This window comes from Agelaius phoeniceus, chromosome 2 (genome assembly GCF_051311805.1).
Source record: "Agelaius phoeniceus isolate bAgePho1 chromosome 2, bAgePho1.hap1, whole genome shotgun sequence".
In the NCBI taxonomy this organism is placed as follows: Eukaryota; Metazoa; Chordata; class Aves; order Passeriformes; family Icteridae; genus Agelaius; species Agelaius phoeniceus.
The window spans coordinates 91,574,033-91,596,243 of record NC_135266.1 but is presented as its reverse complement, the minus strand read 5'-3'; the positions used below and the strand labels follow the sequence as shown (position 1 = coordinate 91,596,243).

Genomic DNA, 22,211 nt, shown 5'->3' with positions numbered 1-22,211 from the left:
GTTCCCCCCACCCCACTTTTTGTGTCTTGTTTATCTCAAGTAGCTAAGTGGTACCCTTGGAAACTCTGCCTGCCCTCCCCCGCCCCCCCCCCCCCTCTGTTTTTTGGATTGGGTGTTAATTGATGAGTAAGATGATCTGATGTACCAAAAGATGGTGAACTAGGTAGATGACTCTTCCCTCCTGTCCTCAATTGCACAGAACAATAGAAAATGGAAGCTGTGGCTTTTTCCCCACACTGTATACTGTGCAATAAAATGCACCTGGTATTTATGGGCCAGCAGTTGGGTGTCTGGGCTATGATGCAACTGAGCCCAGCCTTACTTAACTGTTGGGTGTCACCAATGATCTCAGGAGGTCTCACCCAAAAGCACACTTTGGGCTTGAGCCTCCTTTTGGAAGCTGGACGAGGTCTAAGTAAGGTTTCTTCAGGTGTTACAAGTATTGGGTATTACCATGAGAGCCTGTTGGCAGTCCACATGTTGTCTGTGGCTTGTTAGCAGAGACAGCACGAATACTGACTTCAGTTAAAATTAATCTGGTTCCTTCAATTTAATATGCTCTTTGAAGCTGTGTGTTTTTTTGCTGGACACCTCTGGAAAAAAAGCTTTCTCTCCTGGAGAGCTACAGTGGGAGGAAGCACATGGCTGCTCAGGGGTGTTTACAGGTACCTATATACAACTTCTAGATGCTAAGCTGTTCCTGTAGCTGTGAAGTACAGACTGCTCAGTACAGACTGCTGCCTTATTTAAGCAGGAGCTCTAATGGACTAATCTCCATGGTCCTGTGTGCTGGAACATGAAGTCTCTGCAGAGATAGGGTCAAGAGCATATCTAAGAAAGGGAAATTCAGGTTTGAGATTTAATATTTTTTTCAATGCAGAACTCACCAAGCACTGCCATGAATATGCTTAGAGGGCCACGCAACAAGCTCCTGCTAGGAAAAGTGTTCGAAAGATAAAAACTCTTTAAATAAAGATGGAATTTCATAGAAAGTTTTCTGATGAGGGAGGCCTAGAACAGGTTCTGATGGTAGAGGAGGCTCCAGAGAGACTTTCTTATGGCCTTTCAGTATAAAAAAAGCTTATAAAATGATCAAGAGAAGCTTTCTACAGCGTAATGACAGGACAAGGAGCAACAGTTTTGAACTAAAAGAGTGTCAATTTGGGTAGGACATAAGGAAGAATTTATTTTATGGTGAGCACTGGAACAGGTTGTCCAGAGAAGTTGTGGATACACGTAATTGGGAGTGTTCATAGTCAGGTTGGATGGGGCTTTGAGCAACTTGATCTAGTGAAGATATCTCCCTGCCCATGGCAGGATGTTTGCACTAGATGATCTCTGAAGATGATCTTCCAATTCTGTGATTCCTCACCGAGTTCCACAGGTGCCATTTCTGAGGTGAACCAGTGGGAGCTGGGAAGAAGGTGGCTGACCTAGTTGGGGGATGGCTGTGGCTGTGTGCAGCCCCTTTCCCAGCTGCAGCCCTGAACCCATGAGAGGCAAACATGACTGGATCTCCTCTTGCTGGCATGGTCAAAGGCTGAGCTGTCTTGGTGTTCCTGTGTCTCCCTGTTGTTGAGAATTCCTCAAGATTTAGAAGCTTGGTAGTGGAAACCTTGACTTTAATGACCAAGTTCTTGTGGGCAGGGTTTTCTTATGCAAAAGTTGGGAAGATGTTTAGGGACATGCTGTCTTCTTGGTGTTAAGTCTTGTGAAGCAATGCAAGTCCTGCAAAAATTCAGTGTATTAGTCATTGCCTTTTGCTACAGTCTTAAGCCTTGAACTCCTAGGGAGGGAATACTAGCCAGTATTTGACAGGAGTTTGCCAGTTGCCTGCCACTTGTGAGCTCTCTGCTCTTCCTGGTCTTTTTGGTCTCTTTCTGTCTCTGTGCTGATGGCAGTTTAGCCAGAAGCCTCTAATAACTCTAGGCAGATACCACATGGGCAATTAACCTTAGTTACAGAAAAGTTAATTGAATAAAAAGAGCATTCCCCATATGGAAGGGCTGCAGTGCATGAGTTTAATTGCTTTCCCCTCTGAAACAAAGTCAGGTCTGGAGTGATCTGGTTCTGAAAACAGGAATTTGTTTTCATGATGCTGTAAATTCTGCTGTTTTCCCCTCTGCTGCTCTCCCTCATGAGGCCAGGCCTACAAAGCAAGGGAAAACTTGGGAACAAGGACAAAATGTGAGGGTTGGCTTGTGATCCATCAACCCTCTGTAAATTTTCTGGTTACTGAGATGCTATGGCTGCACAGGCATGTCTGAAAACGCAGCTGAATAGAGCAGTGCTTGGATGTTGGATGAGAGAAAGGAGGGAACAAGACCTTTCCTCCAGTTTGGTGCATTAGAACTTTCTGCTTTCTGAAAAGTGTTGTGCTTGCCTGATCTCAGAGGATGTTCTTCATCCACATCATCATCCTTACTCCTTGGGATATGGAAATGCATGCAAAATAGGAGAGCAAAAATGAGTGCCATGAGAGTATTCGCAAGCAGATAGATACAAGGTGAAGAAACCACAGCTCAGGGTTCTGCAGGAGAGCTGCTTTGAGACCTGTGGCTTCCTTTCTCTACAACTTGTGGGTAAAATGAAAATGATGATCCATATATGTGATCCAAACTACCTAGCTGAAATTTCTGTGTGTAAAACATCTCTGTCTGTGGAGGGGGAAAAGCCTTCCTATGTGCTGTGCAGAAACACTTGTCTTGAGGCAGGAGAGCTGACAGTCTTTTATGTAATAGGATTTAGGCCTTAATATCTGAGGTGGAAATGTGAAGGTAAAGCTGCGCTGAGGAGAAGCACAGCCACCTCTGCTTAGCCTTACTGCTAAGACTAAGGGGGTAGTCTTACTGCTTTTTGAATTCCCTTTTTTTCCTTCTAGCTGCTCTTTGAAATTTCCCTCCCTGTACAGCTGTTTGTTTAGTTTTTAACTCCAAGTGTAAAAAACCATAGTCATAAACCCAACTGTGTCACTTGTTGCTATGCCCTCATGCTCTAACAGCAAAGGCAGATGTGCACTGTTAGAAGTCTGGTGAGCAATTAGTTGAGCAAACAGGGTTATTTTATTTTAGAATTATTTACACTGGAGACATCCAGGATGGGGGTAAAAAACAAGCACACTCATTCCACATGTTCAACATGTTCCTGTTTGGGAGGGAGAAAGGAAGGAGACCTTTGCTGATTTGCTGGAACTGCATGTACAGTGTGTTCTGCTCAGAAGACTGAAAAAGTGCTGTAGAATGTTTCTGCTGGATTTACCACTGACTGGAGAAGGCTTTATGTGACAAGTAAGAGAACCTGCTTAGTTCTATGTTTGCAGTAATACCAGGGTTTTCAGGAAGAATAGTGTGTGTGTGAGTAATGATGGAATTCAAAGTGAATGAGACTTTCCACCACTGTAGGATATGGCAGTTGCTAATTGTTAATTTGCTGAAAACACAAATTGTACTAACATTGTTTAGTTTGGTTTGTATGTCCTGTACCAAATTGTAAGCAGTCCAGGAGAATATCATGAGAAAGAAGACAACCAAAGTTCTTTTTCCTCATTGGAGCTCAGGTCAGCTGAATGTATGATTTGGGAAATACTTGCACTATATTTAGAAAACCAAGTATCTCTGAAGAGAACAGGTTTCCAACTTCCATTTGTGGGCAAAGCTGCTGCAATCCAGACACAGTTCTTGGACATTCTTGCAGTACACGTTGGTTGCGATGAGCTCGGAAGCTGAGCAGTGGGCTGTGCCTATTTTAAGAGAAAGAGTGGGTGCTATTTCCCTCCTCCTCCCTTGCCAGGACTAGGAACAGAGCCCCAGTCCCAGTTCCCATATGGCCCAACTTACCATAAATTGTGATTGACAGTTGATTAAGCTGTGGCTTCTCTGCTGAGCAGTTGTGCAGTGTGAGGATGTGTAGCCCTGGAGTGTGTTGAGTGTCTTGTCTGTGAAGTCTATCTGAGGAGTGATGGGTAAAAAATTACCTTCAGTCTGTGAGAGGCTGTGTGCTGCCAGGGAGGGTTGCTACTATCATTACCCTTTGTTTTTTCAGAGTTGCAGATAGGAAAAAGTTGACATCCCTAAAGGAAGAGCAGTTTCAACACTAGCAAGAAGATCAGAAGTCCTCCAATTACATGCCTTAAGTTTTGTGACCAAGTGCCTTTTCCAGCCAAGGAGCACAATGCATTGTGTTCCTCTGACCTCTAGTGAATGGGTCTCGTTTCCGAGGTGTAGATGGTAGTTGCACTTGCTTTCCTTTAGGCAAGAAGCCAGAACCTCTATGTTCCTCTGGAATTGTGTGATGACTCACACAATTGCTCAGACTAAAGCCATATGTCCTAGCAGTGGGAAAACTCCTTGATCTGCTACACAGGACAGCCTGGTTTAATAAGTGGCAGTGATCAAATCAAGTGTTTGCTGTTCTCTGCTGTTTGACATACTAGTGTAGGTCTCATTCCAGCAGCACCCATGTCTATTATAACAACTCTAAGAGCAATTTTTTCACCTCTTGCTTCTGAGCTGGCTTTGGGTTTCACATGTAGGAACCTTCAGGCCAAACTACCTTGAAGTATTCCCATGGTGTCCTGCACACGTTCTCCATAATGTTAGTCTTGGCTCCAGCCCAGCTTTCAGTCCACAGCTACACTATGAATGCAATAAAACTTTAGTCTGCTGTTTGGAGTAGGCTGAGCCTGAGCTATAGTGAGGACAACAGGCTGAGTTCTGTCTTTCCTTAATGCTGAGTGGAAGCCCACCAGTTTAGCCACAAAGATGCACGTAAAAATCAAAGAAATTGGGAAGATTACAAATAGTTGCATAAGAGGATTTCCTTATGTTGGTAGAGCTGCTGTTATTACAGGATCTCTAGGGCCTGAACACTATTGCTCTTTAGTTGCTGGCTCTAGTCTGTTCACCACAGGACCCTGGAAGAGCTTCAGCACACCATTTCTGGAACCTAATAGTAAATGTCTTATGTGACAGGAATGTAGGCACAAAATCAAATCCAAAAAAAAAAATCAAAGCAAATTATAGTATATGGTATCTGAAGCCAAGCAAGGTTCAACAGAATCCCTTTGGAGTAACTTTTGTGTATATAATTTATATTTCTTAAAGAGAACAGGCAACCCTAGGAGGTGACAGTGTAGGCAGTGTAGAGCGCACAGCACTTGGAATGTGCTTGCTGCTTCTCAGTGGGTTCTCTTGAACACTCCTCACCCTGCCTAGGGTCACACAAAAAGCTTTTGCTTACAGGGGAAAACAAAAGTAAACTATGAGAGAAATTGCATGGGGATCTACTAAAAACTCAAACTTGACTGTTGTTTTTTGCATCAGAAAATACAGTCTTGAAAACTCTGACAAAAGTGGGATATCTTAGCTGAAAGAACAGTGTGGGATGTGGCTTTGCTTTGGGCTGAGGGTAGAAGCAACTGAGATCTCCTCAAACTTAAATTATTCTTTATCTTTCTAAGATTTTGCACTTTGTGGGTTTTCCTACCTAGGAGGCAGAAAGAAAGTAGTACATCTTGACAGAGGCTATCAGTTTGCAGGCTTTAGGGGAAAAAACTGAAAGCTGCTCTGGTTTCTTACAGAGTAGCCAACAGACCTTCAGATGGTGACTGTGGTGCTGGCAAGAATTTTATTTTTATTTCTAATGTGTAAGCTAATGCTGTCAAGCTCTATAACTTGTCCTTGAACTAAAGAATCTCTTTTGAATTTGAATGTTGTTCTAAATCTTAGTCATTCTCTTCTTGTTGGGCTGTCATGTTTAAAATCAAAGCTGATCAGGTTTTGTTGTTCCCTTCCCAGCCCCAAGATGTTTAGATTAAAAAAGAAAACAAATTCTGAATTGAGGAACTTCATCAAAATGCCTCTCCTCAGTTTGAACTCTTTCCAAGAACAGTGCAGCAATTTATTATACATTTGCATTGTAAGTAGAGGCTGAAATGTCCTCAAATAACTTGTGCAGAAGTTGTTGGTACGAAGGTAAGCTTTTTCTGTATGGACCTCATCTGCTATTTCAGGGGATATTTAAGGAATCGAAGTACAGACTGTAAAAGGTATATTGCAAGGGTGTGCCATCTGCTCAGTTTGAAAATATAGTTTAGTACATTTGCATAAGCAAACATAATTTTGTGCTGTGTACACTTGGAGAACCACAGAGGATTTCAGAAACAGCCTTCCTTACTTTTTACACTGACGTTTTTCTTTGAGCATAGAAATAGCTACTTCAGAGTAGTTTAAAATAAATGGAAAATGGTTTAAAAAAAAGACATCATGCATTACAAGACATAATTCAATCCACATCCAAAGTGCTGAACTTCTTCACATACTGAAGTGAAGAACTTGGGAGCCAAGAAAGAACCAGGGATCTAAGTTCTGACAGCAAACCCTGGAGTTAGTGCCAGGAGCTTGGAGTTACTCGGTTATGATTTGGAAAGGTTATATACCGTTTTGTTTCAAGGGTTGGCCTGGCCCAGAGTTCCAGCTGCTGTGGTTTAGGAAGATGCAATTATTGCAGAGTAGTTTGTTCCTTAACTGACTGTTCAAAATAGTATTTTTTATTTTTAACATCTCTCTGAAGTCTGAGGGTGTTCAGAAACAGGTACCTACTTCATCCAGCATAGCAACTCCCAATTTATCCTTCTGGCTGTCCTGGAGACTCCCTGGCGACATTGGTTAGAGGACAAAACTTCAATAATGGAAAAAGATAAATATTATCATGTTTTATATTTGTCTTACTTCCATTTATGCTTCACAGATACTGTTGCAAACAAGTGAACTCATGGGAAAGTCCATGGCAGACTGTAAATCCACACAGCACATTTGCACAGAGTGAAACATTTAAATGAAAAATACTAATCCTGGAGCAGTTATGTTAATGTGTCCAAGGCTGTGCTTGACGTACCCAGAGTCTGTCTCTTCATTTATGCTGCTTCAGGTATTTAATACTCCTGGCAGAAATGCTGGAAGAAAACTCTGGGCCAAGGTTATTTGACAGATTGCTTTTGGCAATTAAGTCTTATTGACATTGGAGCGCAGAGACAGAGAAAGGCTGAAAGGGAATGATCCTCTGAGCTCCACTTGTTCTGTTGTCAGCCAGGAGCGGTGCTCACATCTCCTGGGACAGCAGGAAAGTGGTTCTCTAAAACCTGTCACTGTTTTCCTTCCGGGTCTCAGCTTCCCCCATTGCCTCATCAGTGGGAAGATCAGCAGAGCTGGGTGCTTATGGGGTATTCACTCACTGCCTCGATTGCTCCAGTCCATCTGGCTCAATCCTACCTCACTTCATTTCAGGGTCTGTATAAAAATGAAGCACCTCTTTCTCATGCAACAGCCAGCATTAGCAGTTCAGTGACTTTTGCACATGTATCCTGTGCTGAGACCTTTCCTTGGAGCAGCAGTGAGTGTTTGCCTGCCGGATGTGTTCCCTGCCCACGGGCCTGGCCCGGTGCCTGGCAGGCCCACGGCCGAGCGCTGTCGCAACACGGGCTGGTAATCCCAACAGGCTGCCAAGGAGTGCCTGGCGTGTGGGTGCAGCCCTGGTGTGACTCAAAGGCTTTGCTTAGCAAGAGCTTTTGGAGAGGAGTCCATGGTAAAGCCCTTGAAAACCTTTGCTTACAGCACAAGGTGTTGTTGCAACCTCCTGCCTTGCCCTTAAATTCACATCCCCACAGTCTTAAGATGATGTGTAATCTCTGTGGAAAATGCAGATTTAATTATCAGTCCAAAGATTCTTTCATGTCAACAAGAGCCTGGTTTATTTTGCTTAATGTTTGCGGCCATGTTGGTTCTGTTCAGCGGTGCAAATTTGGGGCTGGCTCCTTCTGCCTGTTCCCATCTAGAGAATGGAATTCAGTTGTACTTCTTTTAATTTCCTTTTTTTCCCCTCCCCCTATCTCCATGGTGGTGGTGGAACTGAAGTACAAATATTTGTCTTTCCTGGTCTAACACGTTTTTATGCAGAGCTGAGAGCGCTCTCTTTATTCAGCTGTCTTATTGCTCTGTCTACCTTGAAACACAGGAGAAACTTCAAGGTCAGTCATCTGAGAAACAAAACTATCATGAGCCTGCTGGTGAAATCGCCCCCCTGCACACGGCAGAGCCTTGGCACTGGGAAGGAATGTGAGGAACAGAAGTCTCTGAAGCACTCCTGACCCTGCCTCAGCCCCGCAGCACAAAAGGCAGCAGTGTGGTTATTGCTGACAAATATTTGTGCAGGGCCTGCCTTTTCCAAGGGAGCATTTGGTACACAAGTTTGTTTCCCAAGATGAGGGTTTCAGCTTGGAGGCTGCAGATGAAGTCTAGCACTATGTTGTACTGCCAGCCTCCTGCTGAGAGTGTACCAGGAAGGGGAAGGTGCAACTAGTTTTCTGTGGGGCTGGCAATGATCTGCTCCAAAATAAAGTTCCTCAGCAGTGCTGGCAATGCAGGAGTGACAGCAGCCTAGTTGACCTCATTTCTGCCCAGGCAAAACTTCCTCCTCATCTCACCATTGCTAAGTGAGTGGGGATGGATGCAGAGAAGGCTCATAGTCTTTGTGATGATTATAATTTTTAATTTAAAGCACTGTTTTTTCACTGGAGTTCCTCTTGTCTCCACATCAAGTTTTGTGTTGGAAGGGGGAGGTATGTGTGATGGGAGCAGTGGTTCTGTAGCAGGGAAGGGTTCTTGCGTTAGAACTGCTTGTTTTAAAAATGAAATAACCTTTGGGAAGATGTGGAGGGGGAGCATATTTGAAATAAATCACTTTTTTTTCTTCACCTCCTGCTTTTTTTCACTCTTGTAAAAATATTTTGCTGAAGGCAAATGCCAAATGTGTTTCAAAGGGAAAGATGGGATTAGTAGCATTGACTCAATAGTGAATTCATTAAATCTATAGCATGAGATTGTATCTGTTGTTTATATCAAGGCAAGAGAATCCAGGAGCAAAGCATGGATTACAAGTTTAAGATAGGTCAAGTAGAAGAAGACCTAAAAATCATAAACATCCATTCATAAGTGTTACGTTTTTATCCCTGTCCCTTGTGATGCTCCTGCTGGACAGTTCATCCCACCAGGGAAAATTCTTTCTCCAGGACGCTAATTAGGGTTCCTTCTAATCTGTAGCACTAAATTGGAGAGTGAGTGACAACAGATGAAGAGAAGCCCTGGTTGCAGTTAAATGGTAATTCTTTCTGCACTTTCCCAAGCTTCCTCATAATTGCACCTACCTTTTTCTGGACTTATGCCCAAGCTTATTTCCAAGTCATCAACCATTAATTGGGAAGTTCTTGTGCAGGTTTGGCCAGAAGGCAAATCCCACCTGTTTTGTTGCAGTGTTTGGCAGAAATAGCTGTCATATAAGATGCCCATCAACCAAAGCTGTTGGGAGCTGTTCCTGTATCCCTGAGATCCTCTGAGGGGAGAGCAGAGCTGCACCTTGGGATGGGGATCTGCCCAGAAGAGGCCCTGTGTTGCTTTGGGGATGGCAGCAGGGTACATAACTAGATGGGCTGGAACCTCAATTGCCATCTGTCCAGCTTCTTAATCACCCTGTTTGTTTCCTGGACTTTTATAATAAAGATATTGATGGGGTTACACTCAGTGTGATGCTCCAGATTGATCTGGGTATGTGCAAATGTAGTAGGAGCAGAGTTATTCATTGCAAGTGAATTGCTGGTGTATTGAGGTGAAATTTAAATTACATTGAGATCTTCTTAATGAGCTGCTCTGTAAGTTTTGCTTCTGATTTTCTGATGTTCCTCTCTGTTTGAGGCACCCTGTTTGAACATGGCCTGGAAAGGAGCTTTGCCTGTGTAGAGTGCAGAGAGAAAGGTTAGAGGGGGAAAAAGTGTAGTGGGATCCCATCTGTGAGTCCATACTTAGGCCATAGTTGGTCTTGCTTTGATGCAGCTTGGTGTTGCCCCAGATATCAGACCAAAAAGAGCTCAAGGCACATGAATATGGACTTCTAGGGGAGCAGGGCAAAGAAGCTATAACCAGCTGTAACAGAGAGCAAATACAGAGTGCTGAGCACAGTAAGGATGCAGATAAGTCATTATGGTAGTAATATGGCATATACCAGTTTTCTTGTGTGTAATTGCTTAGATTTAAAAGAGTATTGAGTCTTGAGACTCTTACCTCCCTCTCCTGATATTCCTATTTCCTACACTTCTTATAAGATAATGGAATCAGCAGCAAAGCTGAATAAATGTTGTAGGTGGTGTATAATCAGCTTAGCTTTGTGGAGAGAGGGGAACCAAATGAGGGGTCTGGCTGCTGGATCACAGCAGAGGGAAGGGACTCCCACTTCTCAGGCTTTTCTCTGTCAGAGCATTAATCACCAATGCTTTCATTTCCCTTCCCTTGTGCTTCTCTAGAATAGATGGGAAACTTTCTTTTCTTACTGAGGATGATCAGTCACCGTAACAGGTCTCCCAGAGAGGTTATGGAGTCTCCATCCATGTTCAGCTGGCTCTAGGTGATCCTGCTTGTGCCAGTTCTGGTGCCCTGGTCCCAGTTCTGGTATAAGGAAGATATGGACTTGCTGGAGTGAGTCCAGTGCAGAGCCACAAAGCTGATAAAGGCATTGGAATACCTCTCCCATCAGGAGAGGGCTGGGAGGGAGCTGTACTCATTTAATATACACATACTCATGTACAATTAGGAAAACCTATCTGCAATATATGCATAACTCATGTCCTGGGTTATGGTCTGTATTTGTGCAGTCAGTGGAGAAGAGAATTTCCCAGTCTCTGGCTTGTATTTATGGATAGTTGAGGATGCATGAGCCAGTAGTGATATTTGCTGTGAGTTTGATGTGAGCTCCCCATTGCATTGAGCTGATGTGCTGTGATGGAGAGTTCACAGAGCCATGTCCAGCCTGAGGCAAGCAAGAATCACTTCACCTGTGGAGGTGGGCTTGCTTGAACCTTTTTCATGGGCAAAAAGCTGCTGTACAGGTAGCTGAAATGTGTCTTTTCTGCAGTGATAGTTGTTTTCCCCATGGGTGGAGAATTGTTCCATGTCCTTGCAGGAGACTGGCTTGACCATTTTGTCTTCATGTTCCTTAGATTTGTTTTCTTGTTCAGTTCCAGTTGCTTCTTTCATGTCCTCACTCCCTGTCACAGCAAACACCAAGAAACAAGCAGGAGCTTGTTCAGCCCAGTCCCTGTGTTTCCAAGTCACACCAATGTGTGCTGGCTCGGCTCCCTTGGGGCAGCTGCAGGGACTAAGGAAGCCACTGAGTTATCTTCCAGTGCTGCTGTGGTGACACCCTTCAGGTTTTCCTTGTGTGTTTTGCTTTGTGCTGCTGTTTTTCTTAGCTTTGTTTTAGCACTTTATGGTGAAATATCCTTGGAAACAAAATTGCATATATAGCTCTTGTGACTGGAAGGAAAAACTGGAAAGCAGGCCAAAAGAGCTTTGCAAAGGTTTAGAAGCCAGAAGGCAATGAGAAAAGACACTCTTCTGTTTCAAGGGGGTTTTAATTAAATTATGTGTTTGTTTGTTTTGGTTTTTTTTTTGTTGAAGATATAATTTTTTAGGAATTGGTGGCTGTTGCCTCTGTATTACGGTAATAATGTCAGGAAAACTGATGGTTATGGCTTTCAGGAAGGTGTTTTGTTCTACTAGATTCAACTCTCATGTGAGTCAAGAATCACCAAACAAGAATAAATAGGAAATTTTCTTTTACTTGGAATTGCAGAGGTAAGTAATTTCTCTGAAACTGGTGTCCCCAGGGTAAGGATAAGTTGCTGTCTCAGATAACTCTCCTTTTTCTAGCTTCCTAATTCTGTATGCTCTTTTCAGAATGTGCTACCTCCTTGACCCTTTACTCTTCTTGGAGGAATAAAATCAGAATATCTGTGAGAAGTATTTTACTGATCTAGTGAGAGTCCATTATAATCTTTCAGGATGTGGCAGGTTTAAAATGTGTATGTATTATCTACTTAATATGTTTTCATTATTTCAAGGCCTTTAGTTGAGATGGACTGTTTCTTATCATATGATGAGTTATGCACTCATGTATTTTGTATTCTTCATCAGTGTCTACAGTTCTGGAGAGGGAGCTGAAGGGATGCTGTTTTCAAATGGAAATGGTGATATTTCCATGTGGTACAGACAAACTTCTTGCTTCTCAAATAGTGAACTGAGGGTGTGTTACCACAGCTGTCCTACTTCTGCAACCACGTGGTGGCCAATGATAATGTAAGAAGAAATTTCAGTTGCTGGTGCAGTGGGCTGCATTACAACATTTCTCACAAGCAGCCTTTCTTGTCCACTTGAGGGCAGTCAGCAGTATATTCCTGTTTTGTTAGGTGGGATTATGGTCATATTGGAATTGTTTACATGAGAGCCCACTGCTAATCTGCTTTTTCATCCTTGGCTCTTGATGTCATCTTTGTGACTTTCCCAGTAATGTTGATTGAGTTTGGCACATAAGAGTCCCGGCAAGAAAATTGTTAGTTGTAGCTTTGAGTCTTTGTCTTGTGTGTCCACATGTGCTTGCTTAATTTTTGTAAGATAAGTTATGTAGGTTGCTCCCAACAGAAGGTACTGAACTCTCTTATGTATTCTGCATTTGTCCACTGTGTCTTGTCTGACAGTCACCTCTGACCTGGGCACAGGGCTGTGATTCTGGACTGCAGCATCAGCAGAGAGGCACTTCTATAAATGATTTCTGGATCTGAATAGTTAGTCTGGTGATAAACACTGCTGATCTCCCTGTGCATATTGTCAGCACCTAAGTCAGACTGGGGAAGGGGGAAGGGCTTTTCCCACCTAGATTTGGAGCTGCCTTGTTCTCCCCCTTCAGTTTATGCTCTCTTTCCCCACAGGTGGATGCAGTGAGGGTGTACGTGAACAGCAGCTCCGAGAACCTCCAGTACCCCGTCCTGTTTGTAGTCCGTCAGCAGAAGGGAGTGCTCTCCTGGCAGGTGCCACTGATCTTCCGAGGCCTGTAAGTACTGGGGGCTCTTCTTTGTGACACACTCCTCTCTCCACACACTCCTCTACCAGCTCTATTCATCAGCAGCCTCCCTCAATGCTGCTGCTTGTAACCTGTGTGCACTGCAGGGCTTGGTTAGTCCTTGCTCGCTGCCAGCTGGGTGTAGGGAGAGCAGGATTTCATAGGTCACCTCTCACCTGGCAGCCTGCTCTTGGCTCTTAGCTTCTCAGATATGTGCACAGAGCACCAGGAGGCTTGTCTGCAGGGGATCTGCCTGTGGCACCAGTCACTGAATCTACCACACATTGTTGCTGTCATTCCACAGTTGCTGCTATGTGTGCAGGTGGTTCCTGGGCTCTGGTTTGGGACAGGGTTTGAACAGGCTCTTGAAAGAGCACTGTAGCTTCTGTGTAACAGTGCATTTCTGGAAAAAGAGCTTTTGTTTCTCACCTCAGGAAGATTTAAGTTAAGTTTATTCTAGGGAGTGGTTGTTTTGGGGCTGCTGCTTTATGAAAGCAATGCTGCTTTGTATCTTCATTAACCCCAGGGCTCGGTGGGCTGCAAATAGAGAATTTTCAGGCACCTTAGTCCATTTCAGAGGTGAAGCTTCATCCTGTGACTGAATCCTGGTGCCAGCAGCAGATATCCTGCAGTGTTTTGCCTGATGCAGGTGATGGGTACAGCAGTGGCTGTCAGTGCTCTCTTTGCCTCCACTAAATGGCAGATGTTAGAAATCCACAGCTGTCGTGGCCATCCCCGAGGGAAGTGAAATGTTGATGATGACCAGTCCCTTGGGCAGATTGCCAGAGGCAACAGAGGTGGAGCTTGAATGCTGAATAAAAGAGTGAATGCTCCTGGGCTTTTAGATGAGAATTTCAGTTATGCAAACAGAGGCAAAATGATGCCATTCTTAATAGTGCTGAAAAACTTCTTAACTGCTCTCTCTCTCTCTTTCCTATCCAACCTTCTCTTCCCTCCTTTCCCTGGCTGTTGTAGCTATCAGAGGACCTACAATTACCAAGAAGTGAGTCGGACCCTGTGTCCCTCTGAGCCAACACCTGAAACAAGACCCTCTGAGCAGATCATATTTGTGGATGTGGCTTCCATGGCACCGTTCAATATTGCATATGAGCTGCTAGTCACCAGGCTGGAGAACTTCCAACTAGAGTAAGCTGGGATGTGAGAATACAAATGCAATTTCTTCATGTATCACTTGAACATCACTTAAGGGACTTGGTCCATCTGCCTACTCTTCCCTTATTTTTCCTTCCTAGGGGAAAAAAAAAATTCTTTTGTTTAATCTCAGGGTACTTTGGGTGTGTTCCAGCTCTAAAAGTTTTAGACTTCAACATTCCGGCATTTGTTTTCTAGGACCAACAAAGCTTTTAACTTCACTGCCAGCCCTTCCCAGCCCCAGGTAAGGAGGAATCCTGTGTAGATTGCTTGTATGTCTTACCACATCCAAGTGGTTGATGTGATCTTTGATCTTTCTATATGAAGTTCAGAGTTATATGCTAAAACAGTACAGAATCTAGAAAGTATGAAAGCTAAAACTTAAGGCATCAGTATGTCTGTTAGTTCAGAAGGAGGCATGTATGAGCAGCCCCTCCAGCTGAACAGCTTTGCTTAGAGCCCTGCAGATACAAATCCCCTCTTGGATGAAAATGCTGTTGGCAGTAACTGTAGAGCTATAGGAACTTGTAGCGCTAGGAGGGTGTGTGATTTACCCAGGCTTCTGGGACTCTGTTTTTGTTGTTGCTTTCACTGTTAATAACACCATTTAATTCTAGGTTTAGTATTACCAGGCATCCTAGCTAATCCTTTTTCCTGACAAATGTCTTAATCTGGTTTGCAGATTCATGCAGTGTTTTATACTACAGAAGCATAGGGAATGATGGTGACTCTTTGTAAGCACTCATTACTTAGGATTTTAGAATATTTAGGATATGAAATTAACTTTGTGACTGTGGTCTGATTTTTTTGTCACAATTAATAATATGAGATTTATGACTTTTAATTAATAACCGGGTGTATGGAGTAGAAGACTGCTTCTTAATTGGTATAATGCTGAGGTTTTTGTAAATCAAAGTATTAAGCAGTCTATAAGGGGAAGAAAAAAAAGATGATTTAAAACCTAGATGGGTATTGTAAAAAGAGGTAACAACTGAAGGAGATGTTGTCTGGAGCCCAGTTTGTGCCTGAGGGCAGAAGCAGAAATTGGATATGCTTGTATAGGTGAGAAGTGTTGGCTGGACGTGTTTTTAACACTTGCAGTGTGTGCAGCAGAGAACTGCTGGCCTCAATGCCCTTGTGTTAATTCTGTACCTTGGTGCAAGCATGGCTTAGAGGAAATTACAGAAGAGTCCTCATAGACTAAAAGGTGATCCTCATGCCCCTAGAACTTTCCAAGGGGAAAAGTGCCCCTGAGAAACCAAGGAGCTCACTCTGCTTGTGTCCTTGCTTGGTGCAGACAAACCTTGCTCTGCTAAGGAAACTAGCTTGGTGAGTTTGCACTTTGTAGGGATTTGTGGTTGGAGCCATCACTCCTTCAGCAGGGAAGAGACCCTGCTTGGGGAGGGGTGCTGGGAGTAAGTGCTTTAGTAGAAATGGGCAACTTGGAAAAGGCTTGGGTGATTTCCTGCTTGTCCCTGCCCTCCCGCTTCGGGGCTGTAATTCCTGGGGTTGGCATGGGGGAAGAGAAACAGGAAACAGCTGGCCCTTGCTCAGCACTGAAGTTTATGTGCCAGAAAGGGAGCTCTACAGTTGGGAAAGTCTCAGGTGATGGTTTTGGAGCAGGGGTGGTGGTAGCTCCCAGTGTGGCAGCAGTGGCTGCCTGGTGACCATATGGAAGGGAGGAAGGTGGCTGGTGGCACTCCTCAGCCTGTGTCCCTCTGAGGGGGTGTGAGTGCCCATCAGCCCCTCAGGGTGGCTGTGGCTTGGAGGCTGAGCTCTCAGGATCTGGCCTCCAGGTGGGATGATGGGAGCCCTTGCAAGAAACATCCTGCTGGGGCAGGCGCAGGAGCCACACTTCTCCTGCAGTGCATCAAACCTTTTACTGAACTAATATACAAATAATGATATTGCCTGGGACATCTTTTGCCCAGATCTGGAAAAACAGCTTTTTCCTAACCCCACAAACTGTCCTGTGGGCCTCTCAATGAAGGAGATGCCATTCCTTTCCCACCCCCTCTCCCTGGAAAAGTAGGAATATTGCCAGATATTAGTATCTCAAGAATTTTTTTAGAGTTACAGCTGCATTATTTTCAAAGCTAAAGTGCAAAGAGAAACCCCCATTATGCTTTGCCATCAAACCAAACAAACAACCCCAAATCCCTCAACTAATATCAATATTTTATTTATGAAACTCTTGACAGTTTCAGCCATTTGACCTAATACTGTTCATGGTCTGTCTTTGAGGCAACCCATTTGAGAAAGCTCCATGATGTTTTCCATGTATAAAAGTACAGCCAGCAGTATGGAAACATCTGGAAATTGCTCATATCAAGGTAAAATGGAATGGGGTGTAAAACAAAGTCACTTTAGCTTCATCAGGTGGGAAAAAGTGAAGGGATCAATGCTGTATTTTGCACATTGAAGATGTTTGTGTCTAATAGCATACTGTGCAAGGGGGACAGTTGCCTGTATATATTTGATCTGCTCTTCTGTAGTATAAGGTCCTAATATTTGAAATCTGATTTTTTATGAAAGCCATCCACATCCAACCCCAAAGCCATCTAGGGCTGTTGAGGTAGCTTAGGAAGGTGTTGAAGATACTGCCAAGGGTGATTTCTGGATCATGTCTCTTGTACTCTGCTTTCTCTACAGTACTTTCTGTACAAATTTCCTCCGGATGTCGATTCAGTCATTATTAATGTGGTGTCTGAGGCAGCCTACCCATGCTCAGTTGTCTCTGTGCAGGATATTGTGGTAAGTCTGAGCAGAGAAGGGTAAGGAGCTGCCTGCTGGAGCTGTGTCCAGCTCTGAGGGGTCTGGGCCCTGCAGAGGGAAAAGCCCAAGGCAGGGCTTTGCCCTGGTGGTGGTGGTGAAGGGAGCCCCTGAAAGAGGAATGAAAATTCTGTGGGAAGGAGGCCAAGACAGGGATGCTGAGTTCAAGTAGCTCATACAGAGACTTTTGTTGTAAAACGGTGAACAAGCTGTTCCTTTCTAGCCTATCCATAGAGAACACATTCCAGAGCGGGACTTTATGTCTCCCTTGTGAGATTCCCTGAGATATGGGTCTGTCTCTCCATGGAGGGTGTTGGGTGGAATGTTGGTGGCTCAGGGAGGGAACAGTGCTGTTCCCTTGACTCTCCCCTGGCTCAAGGCAGCTTGGGGAACTTCTGATTTTCAGACACACGATATCTTTCTTCCTTGAGTTTTGCTCCTTTCTGTATATTTCATCCCCTTTCCTGGGGTGTTCCCTGTCATGGAGGTTGGCTGTTGCTTGTAGCTGGGAAATAGCCCCATACTTATTCTCTTTTCCCACCTCCCTGAATAGTGCAGGGAGCTGCAGTATGGGAGCAGAGAGAGATGCAAGAGGTTCTATTCCCTTGGATACCCCAACTGGGGCCTTTTTTTGCTGTTCTCTGCTGTGTTTTCCAGCTGGCTCCCTTTGAAAATAGTTTGGATGTTGTCCCTGGTTTAACCCTTAGTTGTCTGTTTTAGTGCCCAGTGTATGACCTGGACCATAACGTGGAATTCAATGGAGTTTATCAGTCTATGACAAAGCAGGCAGCCATAACTGTGCAGGTGAGATGTTGATTTGTATCCCAGTGTTTTTTGCTGCCTGTGTAGCAATTAAAACCTGATCTCTGGCCTGTTGGAGTGGAGAGGCTTTGTGTCTTATGGATTTTCTGTCTTCTTCCATCCTTCTGTGCAGAGAAAAGATTTCCCAGGTGAGCAGTTCTTCGTTGTGTTCGTCATCAAGCCAGAGGATTATGCCTGTGGGGGTTCTGTGCCTTCTTCAATTCATGGTGAGTTGTTCTGGGAGGTGGATTTGATTGCTGCATCTGAGTGATGGAGCAGTGGGTGTCTTTTGGGACCTTCCTGTAGGATGCCACTGGGTGATTATGTAGGTCTGTCTTACCCAGGTAGTTGTGAGGAAGAGTGAAGTATCAATTTGGTGTTGTTGGGCAGGTTGAAAGTCTCGATGTGGCAGGAGGTGGCTGGCTAGTACAGTGCCTGGCATGCTGGGGTTAGGTGCTTTTCAGCAGCACCACTGGGGCCTTGGGAGACACTGGAGTCATCCAGGCAACGCTGCTTTCAGCCTTTGGTTTGGTTCTCACCTCTGCTCCCTGCTGCTGTGTTATCCTCCTGGCTGCATGGAGTCTCAGTTCCTGCAGAGAGCATCTTCTCCAACTGCTGTCTTGGGATCTGTGACAGCTCTGAACTTGGGGGAACAGGAAAAATCGGTAATTCTGGGAGAATAATTTTACAGAAGACTTGTTCTAGTGTCTTTTCCAGCCAGAAGACAGTGTGTCCACTTGCTGGGCAGTGGTAAAAGCAAAGTCTCCACCACTCATGCAGTGGCTGTAACTGGAGTGGGAACATTCCTGTTCTCAAAGCCTCAAAGCTTCCTCCCTGTAGAAGAAGCAAGACTGCAACCAACAGATATATTGGTCTCCCTCAACAACTTTTTACTACTCCCCTGCCACCTTTCTGCCCCAATTTTCCCACAAAAAAACCCTGTGCCCTTTGGAGTGTCATTCTCACATCATAATGCTGTTGGCAGGGCTGTACTGGCCCGGTGTGCTAAGCCCTGCAGAAACAGTTTCTGGAGTGGCATCCTGCACAGAAATGTTTTACTCACAGGGATTTGGCCAAAGGCAAAAATGGACTCCCACTACCTGTAATGAGAGAACCTCTCCTTTGGGGATTAAATGAATAGGAGATGAGATGCCTTTGGGATTCAGGATCCAGAATTAAGCAATATATGGAAGGCTCAAGCAGGGATTTCTAGTCTGAAAAAAAGTTTGTGAACAGGGAAGAAGGGGGAAACATTTGGGAGAAGCTGTATATTGATAGATCAGAGAATATTTTAAAGCAAAACCACCCACACATTTTAGTGAAAAGCCAGACCCTGTTGTTTTTGCAAGTTCAGAGAACCAAGATCAATGCCAGAAATCATTAATGTTGATTGTTTTTATATTTTCTGTACACTGTGCATCTCACAGGGAATGTCAACCGTACCTGGAACCTGCAGCGGACGAAGAACCTTCAAGTGACAATTCTGCCCTCCATTAAAAGTCAGTGTCTTTGGGCAGAGCAATGCAACTTTGCAGGGCAACTTGGCACTTCTGAATACAGGGGTGTGACTGGGCCAGCAGCCTCTGAAGGAATGGTGCAGACAGCCCCAGCAAAGGAGTCAGAGCCACCTGGAGCCTGCTCCCTTCAGGAAGGGCTGTGTGCCACACCAGCTAGCGCTGGGGGTGAAGAAAGGGGGGGAGAAAGGGGGGTTCTGTCAATTCCTTTTGAAGAAAGCAAATGGGTTTGGAAGGGCTGTTTGGGGCTGGGCATTTTTACAAGGTGGTATTGGGAAGAGTGCTGACCCTAAGAGGTGCTGTTCCTGCTCTGTAAGCTGACTGATCCCTTCTCTTTCCTCAGAGTCTGTTTATGTCCAGGCCATGTTCTTCAGCTTCCTGAGTTTCCTCTCCTTTTACCTGGGCTCAGTGGTTGTTGCTTTTGTGCACTACATTAGGTGAGTCAAGGGGTTATAAAAGAACAGCCTTTCTGTTTCTTTTCATCAGGGACACCACACCCTATGGAAAATTTGGGATGAGTGGGGTGGCAAGCATCTAAGCAGAGCAGCTGAAGAAGTCCATGACTGCTCAGTGGGCTCCTGCTGATCATCAGCCAGAAAATACTTCTTCCTCTGCTATGGGGACCATGGGAAGGATGAAAATCTAAGGGTCTGCCCTCCCAATCTTGTAGTGCCCCAGCCCTGTGTTTTCTTATGTAAGGACACTGGGCAGCAGGTGGGAATTGTGAAGGGACCAGTCTGGGATATGGAGTGTGAGAGCATGCTGGACTGAGAACTGCAATCAGTGGCAGTGATACAAATTGGGCCTTGGAGTCCCAAGAATGCTGGTTTCCTTCCTTACCTGCCTCCCCTGCCCCAAACTTTGGTGTCTGGGCTTGTGTTGAGAAGAATGTCTGCATGGGCCTGGCTTAACTTCAAGACACATCAATGAAAATACAATTCATTGGAACAATTCAATTAAATTCCTTAAGTATGTGCTCTTACCTGCTGATATTTTTCTGTGTTGTGGTAATATGTTGGTAGGGTTTTTTGGTTGGTTTTTTACTATCTTCTTTCTGCTTGACATCTGCATTGACAGGGGTGATGTGGGCTTCTTAAGCATTGTGCTAGTGAGTGCCTCTAACTCCTGCTGCCACTTCAGGAGATTCATACATGTTTGTTCCCCTGAGCAGGAAAGATGGGTTTGGAAAGATGGTGTGAGAGTCTCTCCCAACATACTGAGCAGTGTAGGATGAGATAAGTAATGGAAATGGTTGTCCTGCCTCAGGTGGATAGCTGAGGGGATTAAAAGCCCTCTGTTGCTTTGGAAGTTAGAGAGACAAACAGCAAGCAGTCATGGCTGAGTTGTGTCTAGTCCAAGCAGTATTTTTCTTTTTGTTGTTGAGTGTGTTTGTTTCTTTTGTGCTTATTTTTGTTGATTTTATTTGTTTTTTTAGAACTTGTGCCATATTTACCTGTTGGTGTCCTAGATAATCCTGCCATGGGTGGCAGGTGCTGAGATTTGTTGGCTGTCTCATGAGTGCTGTCTGTTGCTTTGCAGGGTTCAGAGGAAGGCTTCAGCTGGGAGATTGAGCCCTGAGCATGGTAAGGTCTCTTCTCTGTTGTGTGACAGCTTTGAGTGAGCAGCACAGGCAGAGGACAGGCTGTCAGTCCAGTACCTTCTGTCCTAGAGCTGTCTTCCCTGGTAGCTCACACAGTCTCTGGTGCTGAGGAAAGATGTTAGAGCTTCCTCTCTGCCCTCACAAGAGAGTCCTTTGAAACCAGCTGCCCTGAACCTGGTCCTGACTCCTGCCCCTAGGAACTGCCTTTAAAGGGGTGGAGGAAGGCTAAGCCTTGCCTGGACCTGGCTACAGGCTGATGTTCCTGATGCCAGGTCTGCTGATTTTTAAACAAGGCACTTTTGAGTATGTTGGCTCTTATGCTTTAAGAATTCCTCTGCCTGGTTTAAGCATGGGGTCTTTTAATTGAATTTAAATGTTAAATTGTTTTTCACTGGACGTTGCAGACAGCCAGCTGAATGAATGACTAACAGAGTTAGGTAGTGGTGTTTATGGTATTTGTGCTGGCATTGGATTCAGTTTACTTTGTGCTGCACCCACATTTCCACAAGCTGCAGCCTTCTGCCTTATAAAAACACGGCTGCATCTAAGAAGCTGCCAGTGAAAGATGGAGGTTTCTGTCATGTGGATGGGGGGCACTGGGAGTTCTTGCTTTCTGGTGAGGCATGGGAGTCTTTTCATTTTGATTAAATATTTAGTGCCTGCAAAGTAGTTCAAAGCATTGGTGCTGAGGTCATTTGTACCTCTCTCCTGGAGGAAGGGAGGACATAGTCTTGGCAGCATTGAGAGGTCCTTGATGTTATTCCTTTTTTGATGTGAGCATTTTCAGTCTCTCTGGTCTGCTGCATCCCATCAGATAAGCATGGTAGCATAACTGAGCTGTGTTTAAAGGATCAGCAGTGGAATTTCACTCTGACTGGCATTAATTGGCTTAATATTTCTGCTGAGGGCCTGGGGATATTAGAATTCTTAGACTTGTTTTGTGAGCCACTAAAAGATCCACGTGTACCCCTGTATTTGGAATACATGTGAAAGGGTTTTTTTCACAGCATGTACAGGGAGCTGTAAAAGTGTCCGTAAATATAATCTCATTTTATATCATTTGGGATGGATCCTGCTGTAGAACAAGAGCAGGTCTTAGGGCACTGGAGCAATGGGAAAGGCCTGTGTATTGGGAAGCTGGAGTAAGCTGAAGAGACCTGTCCAAGGCTGTGGGAGAGCTCCAGGGTGCTGACAAGGAATCACTGTCTAAGACAAGGAGGCACAGTCTCAGCCAGGTGAGACCAGAAGTCCCAGGGAGTGCTGCTGATGCTGCAGCTGGGGCTTAATGTGCTGAAGCCAACTTAGAAACTGCCTTCTAAACTGCCCTGCTGAGAGGTGGAGGTTAAATTCTGGTGTCTGGAAAGTTCCCAAAAAGCTGCAGGGCGCAGATGCTGGACTTAGTATGGACCTGGAGAGTAGAGAACTGGGTTGCT

General features: G+C 44.7%; 1 protein-coding gene across 1 annotated transcript in view; it reads left to right on the top strand.

The window, feature by feature from the left end:
- SIDT1 (SID1 transmembrane family member 1) overlaps positions 1-22,211 on the top strand; it is a 40,107-nt gene that overhangs the window by 1,102 nt on the left and 16,794 nt on the right. Inside the window, exons 2-10 of the mRNA XM_054654666.2 lie at positions 12,809-12,930; positions 13,915-14,085; positions 14,290-14,335; positions 16,744-16,845; positions 17,584-17,667; positions 17,798-17,891; positions 19,092-19,163; positions 19,522-19,615; positions 20,718-20,761. Coding sequence (XP_054510641.2) covers positions 12,809-12,930; positions 13,915-14,085; positions 14,290-14,335; positions 16,744-16,845; positions 17,584-17,667; positions 17,798-17,891; positions 19,092-19,163; positions 19,522-19,615; positions 20,718-20,761 — 829 coding nt within the window. The remainder of the gene's footprint in view (positions 1-12,808; positions 12,931-13,914; positions 14,086-14,289; positions 14,336-16,743; positions 16,846-17,583; positions 17,668-17,797; positions 17,892-19,091; positions 19,164-19,521; positions 19,616-20,717; positions 20,762-22,211) is intronic.